At 39.2% G+C, this 13,897-nt stretch overlaps 3 protein-coding genes across 3 annotated transcripts in view; 1 reads left to right on the forward strand and 2 right to left on the reverse strand.

Annotated features, from left to right (window-relative positions):
* Nucleotides 1–123: 123 nt before the first annotated feature.
* On the forward strand, nucleotides 124–721 carry LOC120430690 (uncharacterized). The gene is made up of 2 exons (XM_039595791.2): nucleotides 124–352; nucleotides 465–721. Exons 1-2 carry the CDS (start codon nucleotides 224–226, stop codon nucleotides 636–638), a joined length of 303 nt encoding a protein of 100 aa, XP_039451725.1. The 5' UTR covers nucleotides 124–223; the 3' UTR covers nucleotides 639–721.
* Nucleotides 640–1,621, reverse strand: LOC120430689 (uncharacterized). Its single transcript, XM_052706149.1, has 4 exons — nucleotides 1,133–1,621; nucleotides 945–1,072; nucleotides 811–888; nucleotides 640–750 (listed from the first exon to the last, which is right to left on the reverse strand). The coding sequence occupies exons 1-4, from the start codon at nucleotides 1,392–1,394 to the stop codon at nucleotides 673–675; spliced, it is 546 nt and encodes a 181-aa protein (XP_052562109.1). The 5' UTR covers nucleotides 1,395–1,621; the 3' UTR covers nucleotides 640–672.
* A 5,728-nt stretch (nucleotides 1,622–7,349) lies between these two features.
* The window catches only part of LOC120430693 (uncharacterized), a 36,703-nt gene continuing 30,155 nt past the window's right edge, over nucleotides 7,350–13,897 (reverse strand). The window contains exons 6-7 of the mRNA XM_039595802.2: nucleotides 10,282–10,547; nucleotides 7,350–7,843 (exon numbers count right to left, since the gene is read on the reverse strand). Of these exons, the coding sequence (XP_039451736.2) occupies nucleotides 7,506–7,843; nucleotides 10,282–10,547 (604 nt within the window). The 3' untranslated portion in view covers nucleotides 7,350–7,505. The remainder of the gene's footprint in view (nucleotides 7,844–10,281; nucleotides 10,548–13,897) is intronic.

Here is a 13,897-nt window from a genome sequence, read left to right on the forward strand (position 1 = left end):
TGAATCACATAAACAAAGCGCTGTCAAAAAAACCGTGCACAGCTGTTTCGAAGCAAGTTCGGACTGCGCTGGGCGGTATTTTGTATTTTGACAGTTGGTTAGAAAATGCGAATGACGAGGTCAAAACAGAACAGTAAACGGAATTCGAAACAGTCTGTTGCGGTGTGTGGTGGTTTGCAACGAACTTTTGTGAAACTTTTAAAATTAATTTTTAAACCCGGAAATGGACAGCTTCCAGCAATCGGAGCGCATCAAGGAGCTACAGGACCATGTGGTCACGCTTCGGCACGACATGTCCGTTTGCTACAAGCGGATGCTGATGAAGGAGTGCCAAGTAATTGCGAATAATCTGGTGAGTTTTTGAATTGTAGTGGTTGTGCTATCTTGTCGCTTGTTTAAATGTTCTAAAAAGCAAATTAAGAAAACTAATAAAAATTAAACCATTTTCTCAAAAATTCTTTCAGGCAGAAGCCAAAGTCAACTTCCCACGTCAGAACCTGGACCAGCTGCAGAACATCCGACCGGCCGATCTGAGCCGTGCGACGCAATCCATCCGGACCAACCCACCGATGCACGAAATTCTCAACCAGGCCCGCCAGCTGCAACGCTTCCAGCAGATGGACAGAAAGAAACACTAAATTTTAATGGTTTGTCATGCTATTTTTATTGCTTTCAATCATTCTCCAAGCTCAAAATGTTGTGCAACTCGTTGTAAATCATCTCCAAACAGTCGACGCGAGGGTTTAAGTGCTAGAAATAGAGTTCGATTAAATTGCTTCAGTTATGTTGAACGCAGAATTAAACTCTTACCTTGAGCAGCGTCACGATCGGTTGATTCTTAAATAAATTTCCTTTGGTTAAAACTGACAAACTAAAGACTACCTTAAGCTGAAATCAAAAACATACATTTATTTCATTCAAAAATTAGAGAAATCTAAACTTACATTATGAAAAACTTCGTTGATGACAACATCGTGAATGTGTTTGATTGGAATCAGTACGTTTTTGGCTCCCCCACCAATGAAATGAGTAGAATACTGCAGGGCAAAGTCTTTGACTAGAACTAAGTTTTCTGAAATAAAATAAATAATTTAAACACCAAATAAAACTCGAGATAAATCCAAGTCCTTACCATTCTTCACAATTTTAGTATAACTGTAGGCAACACCCCCCAGCAAAACCACAAAAATCCCATGAATCCACAGCTGGTTCCACCCGGTGGGGACCAGAATGAGGAACGCGTACAGAAAGAGCAGGGCCGCGGCCAGCTTCAACCGGAGCAAACGTTCCTGAACGAGCTCGGTGTTTTCGATCGACAGGTTCAGCACGTTTGGCGACTTTTGCACGATTCTGGCGTTGATTTTGCGGCCGCAGTTGGTCCAGTAGGTGCCCATTGCTCCGAAAGAGGCACGGAACTAGGTTTTACGCCGACTCGATTTGGAGGTTAGAAAGGAGTGCACTGTTTACATGGACTTAGCACAGCTCGATGCGGTCGTCGATTTTGTTCGAGGAAATTCGTCGACAATCGACGAAGACCATGTAAACAGTGCACACGAGCTGTCAAATGACGTCACGGTGTAAAACCTAACTGGGCCGAACTTGCTTTGGGTGGGTTTGTTTATAACTATACTGACGGACGCAAAGGGGGTTTGTTGTTGTTTTTGCGGTACAGGGTGGTCCAGAAAAATTGCTTAGAACTTTAACAAAATTTAAAAAAATTTAATGGCACAAGGTGATGGACAAAAGATGGGAAAGGCCCACTCAGGAAAATGGGTTAAGGTGAAACTGGATGTCGGCCATTGAAAATTTGTATGTGACTTAAATCAATTTTTAAAATGACAGAATGTTTGCTTACGGCTTATTTACCGTCTGCCAAACAGAGAACTTTCTAAAGCCACCATTAGACTATCACAAACAAACAAACAAACTAGACAAGACACAAACCAAAAACGCTTCACAAACAAACAAATCAAGCAAAACAATGTAAAAGGGCCGAAGCCGAAGTGTAAACAAAGAGTCTATCCTGCTCACGTCAGTTGATGTTTACATTAGGAACGAGCAGGATAGACTCTTTGTTAACACTTCGGCTTTGGCCCTATTACAATGTTATATTTAATACAGTCGACTCTCTGGCTGTCGATCTTCTCGATATCAATATTGCTCCATGTGCCGATGAATTCTTCAGTCCCTTCAAACTGCATACTTCGATTGTCTTTATTCCTCGATATTTTCTCTTGCTTGAAGGATCTCTTCCTCGACGGTCCCTTGGATTCTATTTCCTTTAAACATCTATTCCGGTTGTCAATAATTTCACTTTCTCATGGCTTGCATAGACTTTTTTCTTTGAGTAACGAAGCTTTGAAGGGTGTTTGACATCTTTGTTTTTGTTTGCTGGACGTTGCCATGATTCTCTCCCATAGCTGGTTAGCAAGAAAAAACTAAATTCAATCGAGTCTTCATTTTGCATCGTTCTGTAAACTGATGCTTCTCTTCCTCGACGGTCCCTTGGATATTGGGTCCTAAAATGAAGCTTAGATTGCTGATGTTATTGTTTACAGCGATAAAGCTTATTTTTCTGAGTACAATGACCCTTTGTGCGACCACAAAGAGTTTAAAATGGATTTTTAAATCAATTTTGAAAAATTAACCTCGCGGTCCTTCTTGACAGAAAAGCTCCTACTTGACAGCTCGTTCCAAGGGGACCATAGTTGTTCCATCGAAAAAATGTTGTCTTGTCAAAAAAAAATTTAGCATTAAAATGAAAAAAAGTGATCAGAAATGGATTTTAATCGTGTTTTTTACCGTTGTACATAAAAATTGACATAGGGCTTTAGTACCCAATTGACAACCAGAGAGTCGACTGTATGTAGTTTGTTTGCCAACGAGGAAAAACACGTATTTTTTTCGAATGTTCAAAAATTAAAGGGGTCGTTCGACCCCTCCGTCCGAGATTTCAAAAAATGGAGCAAACTATCGTGACTGTGAGTACTGTGCCAACCTTGTTGTATAGGACCCCATTGTACCGCTGTAAATAGAGCCCAAATGACAGTTCGGCTGTTGGACCGACGCTCAGTCAGCGAGCGCATTCTCTCCGCAACAGCGGCCGCGGCTACTCCGGTGCTGGGGATTCTTCCCGGACGATGTCGAGTGTCCACATTTGGCGATCCTGCCAGGAGAAATAACTTCCGGAACACTGCCGGTAAGTTTTAAAACCTGCTTCAAGTCCTGGAGAATCCCCAGCACGCGGATGGATTGAGTGTTTTGCTTGACAAGGAGGAAGAAGAGTGGAAAAACAAGTGTTCAAGCTGGTGGAGATTTTTTGTTAACCCTTGACTGACCAGGGTAAGCATCGTTAACCTTTGGTAAGCCGGGAGGGTTTTATTTTTATTAACCTTCGGGAAGTCGCGTGTTTTCGCATTTCTTACAAGTGCCCTTACAAACTGTGTACAAAGTACACGTACGCGACCTCCGGTGGGTTAAAAGAAAGGGAAGAGTGAAATTTTTGTGACATTTTGGAACATTTGGGAAAATTGTAAAGCTCACAAAGTTTCTGGTCTGAAAGTGAGCTGGAAATTTGATTGAGGCGTGGTGAAAACTTCTGCAAGGCAGTTCTTGAAGTTATGGAATTTAAAAACAAACGCTTTGGTGTAATGTGTTGTTCTCCGAGCATGTACTTTCAATATCATCCGTTGAGTGCACCAGTGTCGTCGCCTACTTCGGTAGCGTCGGCGCGTACTCTTAACTCGGGTGTGCACAAGTGTAAACAGAGGAATGAGATTTCTCATCCTAAATCGAGCGTGCGAGCGTGCGGCAGGTTCGCCTATGTCCAAATACACGCTTCGCTACCACTGGTTCACGTGGTCCGTGCATTCACGCACGGTATAGCAGGTCGTCCCGCTCAACTGAACGCAAGGACTCTTCTTCGGGCATGTACTGTCAGTGTCATCCGTTGAGTGCACCAGCGTCATCGCCTACTAAAGTGACTTCGGCGCGTACTCGTCACTCGGGTGTGCACACGTGCTAACAGAAGATTGGGGTCTCACGGCCTAAATCGCGGTATCGAGCGAGCGTGCGGCAGGTTCGCCTATGTCCGAATACAAACACGCTTCGCTACCACTGGTACGCGTGGCCCATGCACTTCTTTGATTCTTGTTGGGACGACCGTAGGAAATGTTCGTTTACGAATCGAACTGGAAAGGCCTCTTGGAAATGTCTGTTTACGAATCAGACTGGATGTGGACCGGGATTGCATCAGGAAATGTTCGTTTACGAATCGAACTGGAAAGGCCTCTTGGAAATGTCTGTTTACGAATCAGACTGGATACGGACCGGGATGAATTGCCTCAAGGAAATGTTCGTTTACGAATCAAACTGTGTGGACCGGGAGGAATTGCATCAGGAAATGTTCGTTTACGAATCGAACTGGAAAGGCCTCTTGGAAATGTCTGTTTACGAATCAGACTGGATACGGACCGGGATGAATTGCCTCAAAGAAATGTTCGTTTACGAATCGAACTGTAAAGGCCTCTTGGAAATGTCTGTTTACGAATCAGACTGGATGTGGACCTGGATGAATTGCATCAAGGAAATGTTCGTTTACGAATCGAACTGGAAAGGCCTCTTGGAAATGTCTGTTTACGAAACAGACTGGATGTGGATCGGGAGGAATTGCCTCAAGGAAATGTTCGTTTACGAATCGAACTGGAAAGGCCTCTTGGAAATGTCTGTTTACGAATCAGACTGGATGTGGACCTGGATGAATTGCCTCAAGGAAATGTTCGTTTACGAATCGAACTGAAAAGGCCTCTTGGAAATGTCTGTTTACGAATCAGACTGGTTATGGTCAGGGACGGTCGCTTGGAATTGTTCGTTTACGGGACTAACTATGATGACCACTAAAGATATACCGCATTTACGAATTTCTAGGAAAAATCCACCGGAACAAAGTGCGATGGGACGCTACATGGCTCGGTTTTAACGCGGGGAGGGACACCCACAATCATGGATGAGATTTGTTTGTTTTGGAGCGGACACAGAATTGATTATCATTGGAAATCAAACGAATTAATCGCGTTGTGGGATGCACGTGAAGAACAGGACTGCTTGGATGAAAAGCGGAGGTGGTGTGGCGAATACAGTTAACTTCATCCATGGCAAATTCGGTTTATTTATATCTATTTAAACCACGAATGGGTTCAATCGCTTGTGCGTGTACTAACAAGAGCAGAATACGAAGAGAAGGCAGACGAGCCCAGCAGGCCTCGCAGGCTCGTTGAAGTCTAAGAGATGTCTCGTTGACAAAGGTAAAGTAGGCAAAAACAGATTCAATTTCGATAGATGTCTACAAGAAGTCTCGATGAAATGCCGGGAAAAAGTCGATTAATTTGTAAGAAGTTTTCTTTGATACGATCACCTAAAAAAAAATAAAAAAATAGTCTTTTGCCCAAACATATTTTCTTTTTTAAACAAATAACAGTTTCAAATATAGGAGCAATACGTAAGGAAACGTACGCACTTTGTAAGGAAACTTGTAAGAGACGCCAAAACACGTGACTGCCGAAGAGATAATTAAACTCTTTCTCGGTAGAGTGGGTGGTAAGCCAGTCTCTGTGATGCCTGGTGGAGGTAGCATCATAAGAACGGTTGGTTCACGTGCGCTTCTATTAAAAAAAAGTTTCCATGCGTCTTCGTACATTTTTGTGTTACACAGCCTAATGATTAACAGGATTGTTCTGGAGGAGTCATGACTATATTCTAATATTTAAACAAATTGGAGAAAATAACGTAAGAGATTTGTATTTTTTAATCATTATTGCACACTTTGCACCAAATTCTCCACCCTTGCAAATAATATCTGCACACCAAATATTTGCACACTTGAAATCATACCCTTTCTCCCCCCCTCTCGCCTAGAGTGGTGCGTGTCTCAACTGAGCTTTATTGCTTTCGACTACTTTAGAACAGTTTCAAACTAGGGTATGTGTCTTGGATAGTTTTTTTCTGCTGTAGTTTGAGGTGTGCACTTTGTTGGAGAGCTTTCCACAAATTGCACGATTATCTAAAAATCTCTGAAATCCGCAATACCCCGGAGAAGAGGGAAGATGTGAGTACTGTGGCAACCTTGTTGTATAGGACCCCATTGTACCGCTGTAAATAGAGCCCAAATGACAGTTCGGCTGTTGGACCGACGCTCAGTCAGCGAGCGCATTCTCTCCGCAACAGCGGCCGCGGCTACTCCGGTGCTGGGGATTCTTCCCGGACGTTGTCGAGTGTCCACAGTGACCACTCACAAAAATTACACCTAAGGACAAAGTTTTACTCAAATCGAAGGGGGTTTAGGGCAACTGCTGTGTTAATTGGTTAAATCATTTGAATTTTTGGTGAATTGTTGATATCTTGACTTTTTTTTGATAAGGTCCTATAAACAAATCTTGACTTTTTTTTGATAAGGTCCTATAAACAAATGTAAACATTGAGTGTATCCCTTTCACACCTTATGTCAAAGTCCATCGGAGTAAGCGGGATACACTCAATGTTTACATTTGTTTATAGGACCTTATCAAAAAAAAGTCAAGAAATGTAAACATTGAGTGTATCCCTTTCACACCTTATGTCAAAGTCCATCGGAGTAAGCGGGATACACTCAATGTTTACATTTGTTTATAGGACCTTATCAAAAAAAAGTCAAGATATACAGTCCGCAAAAACACAAATTACACTGACCAACAAAAAATGACAAAAATGACTGCGAGGTCTCCTGAAACACATGCACTTTGAATTTTCAAAAATATTTAGACAGGGCCGAATGGTTTTTCTCCAAAGTTTGTATGGAGAATTAGGGCGGTTTGTCGCTCTTGCATACAACCAAAAAAAATGCATGCAATATGTGGGAGTAGCAAACAGCACTAATTCTCCATACAAACTTTGGAGAAAAACCATTCGGCCCTGTCTAAATATTTTTGAAAAAATCAAAGTGCACGTGTTTCTGGAGGCTCCAAACTTCATACATCCCCTCGAGTTGAGTCTGCGCAGAAATTTGGTTGGTCGGTGTTATTTTTAACCGATCCCAAACATGCTACATAAATATGGTTTTAAACGAAGGAAAACTGCGTTTCAAATAGTTTTCAGTCGATTGGATTTCTGTTTCTATTAAAATTTAGAAGTTTTTTGAAAAAATATTGCCTCCTGATTTTTTTTTTTTAATAAAAATATCATTTGTTGGAGCACGACAATAAGAACAAGGGCTAACGAGGGAGCTAATTTTTTTTAGAGGGTCGTGTGTCAGAAAAACGTTGATGATTCTCAATTATTTAAAATAAATAACATCAATTTTAGTATTTTGTGGAAAACTTATATTTTAAAATATAAAAAACATTAAACATGTCATAATTTAAGCAAAAAGTGACCACCAGAGGGTGCTTCCATTTAAGTACACAATCATCAGTCTTGTATGATTTCGAGAGCGTTTTCAGTTCTTCAGGGCAATCCAGCCTGGCGTCTTCCCCTCACTGCTTCCGCCACACGATCGACTCGATCCAGTTCATATAGTACGACACCCGGGTGTACACACCGGGCTTTCGGGCCGTTCCGCAGATGCCCCCGATGCTGGTGATGCCCACGACGTCGTAGTTGCAGTTGGGATCGCTGGACTTTAGGAACAACGGTCCACCGGAATCGCCCTCGCAGGTGTCCTTGCCCCCGGCCAGGTCACCGGCGCAAATCTGGGACGGGAGGACGCCATACTTTAGGCGGCGGGATCGGGGCGTGGACATTAGCCGGTTACACGCGTCGTTCGGGACCACCGGAAGATCCACCTTGTGCAGTTCCGACGGTTGGTCACCATCTGTATGGGTAGGGTGGGAAATGTGATTAGTGAAATGTTAATGTACTCTCATTGAAAAGTTCAAGTGGCAAATGGGCAGTATTCATGATTGCTGAGAGTCGCAGGACTCTCGCCCTTTGCTATTAGTAAGTATCCAGCAAAGCAAAGGGTATAGCATGCATTTGATACTGTCAACTCCCATTCGGCTGTGTTCTCGTCGCTGTCATGTTGTAAACTGGAGTCGAGGGAGGTCCTGTTGTGAATTCTAGTTGGAGGTGGTCCGAAGATCATTGAAGAAGGTAGAATTCGCCATCACCCAAGACACGAAGGCACGAAGGATAGACCATGTCTTGGGGGGTGAAAGGATGATAGGATTTAGTGATAATACCACAATTTTAATATTTGTCTTTCTCTCTTATTTCAGACAAAATGTCTGGTCCGAGTCCAAGGTGTTGCAGAAATCTTCCACCATACAGAATGGGGTCTTCCTTCTATCATTTCCTATATTCTGAAAAAGGTGGTGCCCCGAATGTGGACATATAGTTTATCACATTTACTCCATATGGTGTGAACGTGACATGCTGTATGTTTGCTCTTGGTGCATTGGCTATTTTCAAAACAAGCTAGATTTTTCCTATTATTTTAAGATAAAATTTAGTAAAATCTACCTATCTATTTTTTGTTATTGCTATAACTTGTCCCTTACTTCACAAACTTTAAGTACTCTATTCTTCAATCTTGGAATCGCAATACATTATTGTAGAAATGTAACTACTGAAAAAATTGGTAAGAAATTTGGGCATAACTGTTATTAATATGATTAAAGGTACGTTCAATATGTTTTATTATATATGTTAACTATTCAAGTTGTTTGTCTTGTCCCATATGTCACAACTTCAGTTGTTTTCTCGAAAACTTCTCGTTACAAGTTAGTAGTTCTGTCTAGTTGCAAAATAAGGTTTCTTTATTCTTTCTTTCTGTGTTAGTATGTTATTCAATGTTCGATTTTATTTTACATTGTACTTATCCCATTTTTTCTCTTTTTCTCTTTCATGTACCTTGCGAGCATACGATGACCGAAAAAGTCATTGTATAAGCCAACACACGTGTATTTTCACAAAGCCGCGAAACAGAACAAGTATTTTTATAAGTGCGTGAATAACAATCGGTCGTTGAAGCTCAAAAAATGTGAGAACAATATCGCGTCGTGGTTAAGTGATAATAAGGCGAAGAAAGTAGACGACGATTCCGCATGAAGAATATAGCGGAAATTAGGTGTTAATTGCACAATGGATGAAGGTTTGAAGTTGACACTGTCAAAAGGGAATGGTAAGATGCAATAGTAATATTGCTAGGTTTGATAGTGTCAAAAGGTAAGATCAAGGAACAAGGATTATATGAACCTATATTGTCATAATTATTGTATTCACTGAAAATTCTATCCACTTTCTACCCCCAATGTGTCCTGCACTGGGGGTGCCTGGGGTAACTTCGAGTTGACCTGGGCCGCCCGAGGAATTATGTCGTAGGTGGTTCGTGTACTTCTCACTCACCTCTCCTCGCGGCAAGGTTTTCCGTAGGTCTACACTCGTACATGCAACATGGGACAGCATGAATCTTCAGCTGAAGCCGGACGAATGTATTCCGAAATTACAGAATTACAGAATTACAGAATTACTCTCATTGAAAAGTTCAACTTTTTTTTGTTGGAAATTCCAGGTCTATTAATAGTCAGGACCCGGTGCCTGCGATTCCCGTTACAGTTTATATGGAATTCCAATAAGAATGTAACAGAAAAATCAGGCATCCGGTCCAGACTGTTAAAATCAATTAGAGTTGGGATTTTTCAAAAGTTTGGGGTTTCCATCTTTGTTTCGACTCAGTTAGGCAGCTTAAGGAGCTATAAGATTAAGGCAAACGAACAAACAAACTCGCACTTTTGTGTTTGACTCGCAAACAAAGCCAAATGTATGCAGGCTGACGTTTCTGCAAACAAATGCAGGCAAACATACCAGAGCAGGCAAACTGCAAACTGTCAAATAGTTTGTTTGTTTGCGAGTTTGTTTGTTTGTCGAAGTCTAATACTTCCTTTAGTTTTATGAGACTGCCACTACATAATTCGCTTGAGATTTAATTTTTTTACATGAGACTCATTTCATGGAGGCGCATGGTTTTACCGTCAATGCTGTAATCAAATTTACACATATAAAAAGCGATAATATTGTAGGAATTACTGTTTATGTATGGTCAGAGTGGTCAACTGGTAAAACATTCAATTTCGTCGTTTACTATTTTCGATCAATTGATTCAATTGCTGGGATTCTTTCCACCGAGGAAAAAAGTACGAAAGCATCGTGACTCATCAAAAAGTACAATTGCGTTAGCGCTTTCATTGAGCGCCACCTCAGGTTAAACAAGAATCGGCATTCCACGGAAGAACAAAATCTCACACTACTCACATTGTCCCAGCTGGCCCCATCCGATGGCGGTCAGCAGTCCGTTTGCCTCCACCGGAAGTGTCTCCAGCTGCCACAGGCAGGCCGGTCGAATGAATCGACTAAACTGAACCGGTTCGGCCAACTTGACCACCGCGATATCGTTGTACGCTTGGACGCGATTATACCGCGGATGGTGCACGATCCCGGACACGGCCACATCCCGATGGTCGCTGTCGTCCTCGGTGCTCAGGTCGTATTCGCCGAGTCGGACCAGCGTTGGAGGATCCCTGGGGGAGAAATTGACAATTGAGTTGATTAGTGTGGGACTTTTCACCGACTAGGTAATTTCATGCAATATGTTTTTTTCACTGAATAATCATTTTTCTTTTTTTCTATAATTTTGCGCATTTTTCATTTTACAAAATTTTAATTGAATCGATCAGAAAATTCTAAACTTGGATCGTTTCCCCCAATTTGCCAAGTTACAACGATAAAAAGTTCGGAACCGGATGACTTTTGAGTTAAGTGTTCCTTATACAATAATTAAAAAAAATAAAACGGTGATAGAAGGCATGCCAGAGAACTATTCTTAATAACTTTTTTAATTTTCATGTAAAAAATGACAAGTTGACATTTTGCGATAGATCAACTATGGTCCCCTTGGAACCAGCTGTCAAGTAAAATACTGTCTGTCAAGAATGGCAGCGATTCGAATTTTCCAAAATTAATCCAAAAATCCATTTTAAACTGATCGATTTGTTGTCTTCAGCAAAGTTATAGGTATTGCTTAGGACTTCTCAGAAAAAGTAGTTACTTTAAATAAAAATGTTTTTTTTTAATTCGACATGTCACACAAAACGATAAATTCAGTAAAATAATTATTTTTTTGAAAATTCATATTTTTCAATATGTTTTAGATGGCACAAGTTGGTCAAAATTCATTAGGCAGTGTTTCCAATTTTTCCAAAAAGGCATGATTTTAAAATCTGTGAAAAAAGTCGAATAAAATTTTAATTTGTAAAACCAAATTTGCAATCGAAAATAAGTTTACAGAAATGTCGATGTCGATATCGATTATATTCAATTGTTTTATTATTGTTCAATAAATAAGTGGCTTCAGAAAAGCAAACAGGACACATCTAGTTTTTTTTAAAGGTCCAATAAACAATGTTTTCATTTTTAGCTTTATGGGTGTTTTTGAAACCGCCTTAAGTCAGGTGAATTCAAATACACCCAAACCAAAAAATGATCATTTTGTTTATTGGACCTTATTGACAAAATTCCTGAAATGAAGTTTTCTTTACATCACTCGATATTTTTTAGTGAAGTGACGTGACATTTTTTGGTCTATTTTCAAAAAGAATATTTTTAAATCAACTCTTACATTCGAAAAGGCCTAAAAATACTTAAAATGGTCACATCGAATGTAATGGTTGTTTTGAAATTTTTGAAATATTTTTTTTATTCTTTATTATAGAGTTTTTTAGTTTTTTTTTTTGAAATATGCTAGTGATCAATTTAAAGAATTTTCGAAATAGATTGCTCGTAAGTTGATTGACTCCCGATTCAAAAAAGGCTTAGGACCTGTGAAATAGCAATCCGAAAAAATTATCTAAGTCTTTGAACGTGCATTTCGTAAAATTGACCATTTCACCCTAAAAAAACTTCTTATATATAATTTTCCAAAATTGGTAATTTTTCGATTGGACATTTCATAGAATGGGTCGTACGACCAAATAAATCATTTACAGTGGACTCTCTGGTTGTCGATTACCGATGCCTCGATCAAACTTCCTGTTTCGATTAATTCTTTAGTTTGTTTAGGTATCATGCTTTGATTTTTTGATTCGACGGTCCTTTCAAAATCGACACAGAGAAAATTCACCTTATTTAAATTGTGACTTCACAGATAAACAGACGTAAATCTCCTTTTAAATCCATCAAACAATAATTATACAGTCAATTTGAAAAGGTTGAAATACACCACAGAAAATTTGAATTCACCCAAGGCTCATTTACATGCGTTCAAAAGTTGATTGTAACTAATCGCTCTAGTGAGGAGTAATTGATGATTTTTTGATAAAAATGTTCAATTCAAACGTCAGTTATTCAGTGGTGACATTTTCTTATGATCACTACCGTCACTATCCAATGATCACTTCTACGAATTTAACTCTTTGACCAAAAAGAACCTAGAATTAAAAACAGTAGCAATTGGGTACTAAAGCCCTATGTCAATTTTTATGTACAACGGTAAAAAACACGATTAAAAACCATTTCTGATCACTATTTTTCAATTTAATGCAAACAAATTTTTTGACAAGACAACATATTTTCTATGGATCAACTATGGTCCCCTTGGAACGAGCTGTCAAGTAGGAGCTTTTCTGTCAAGAAGGACCGTGAGGTTAATTTTTCAAAATTGATTAAAAAACCCATTTTAAACTCTTTGTGGTCGTACAAAGGGTCATTGTACTCAGAAAAATAAGCTTTATCGCTGTAAACAATAATATCAGCAATCTAAGCTTCATTTTAGGACCCAATTGGATCCTTACATTGAATTTAGATTGTTGATATAATTAAATACAACGATACACTTTTTTGTAAGTGAATATTGAGTGATATTTTTGGTTTGCGACCTTTCTTGACAGAAAGTATCGTGTTTGACATCTCGTTTTGTGGAGCCACAGTTGATTAATCGGATCACTGTCTTTTTCCATTGTTCAATACTTTTCGTGAAAATCAGATATTTTTTTAAAAGACATTGTTTTTGGGAATACCTATTATCACTGTATGCTCAATTTGACATAGGGCTTTAGAGCCAATCTTCAAATTGGTCATTTGTTAAATCACTCCAAACTTTAGCCACCTAGTGGTGAACCTTTTACATGCTATTAAAAAAGCTGTGATGAGATATTAACTCTCTACTGCCTCTCTTCTTCGATTTTTTTTATTTTTCCCGTAATTAGGAGGTCATTTTGAGCAACTTTTGTTCTACAAAAAAATTAACTTCTCTTGTTTTATGTTTATCTTGTTTTAATTTTATTATTTTAACTTGCATTTATCTTGTTTAGTTTATGTTTGTTTCTGATAATATTTGCCTTACTCTACCACCTCCTATCAATAGCTTTTACCTATCACCTCCTATCATTAGTTTTACCTATCTAGTTTTTTAATGTTTTTACAGCCACTTTTTCTCAATGTTTGCTTGTTTTTCACATTTTCTACTATTGAACGATACCATTATCATTTAAATTTGAAAAAAACTGCTAAGAGGCATAGTCAGGTACACTACAAAAATTACTGCATACTTATTTTCACATAATATAGGGAAAATGTTAGTAAGAAACTAAGCCAACGTTGATCCCAGAAAAAAATACATTTTTAAAAACATTGGGAAAGTCACATAAAACAAGTCACACTTCTAACTTTATAATTTTCTAAAATTTTAAGAATTCTTCTTTCCAATGCCTTTTAAAGAACAAAAATTGGTTGAAAATGGTTAATGTTTGTGGCTTCTGCCTCAAAAGCAGAAGGTTCAGGGATCAAATCCCGGTCGGTTCCTTTGAAATTTGGAATCAGGAAATTGAACCTTGAATATGAACAAAAAACCTTTAAGAATCAGGTGGGATTCGAA

The sequence above is a fragment of the Culex pipiens genome, chromosome 1, assembly GCF_016801865.2.
Source record: "Culex pipiens pallens isolate TS chromosome 1, TS_CPP_V2, whole genome shotgun sequence".
Lineage (NCBI taxonomy): Eukaryota > Metazoa > Arthropoda > Insecta > Diptera > Culicidae > Culex > Culex pipiens.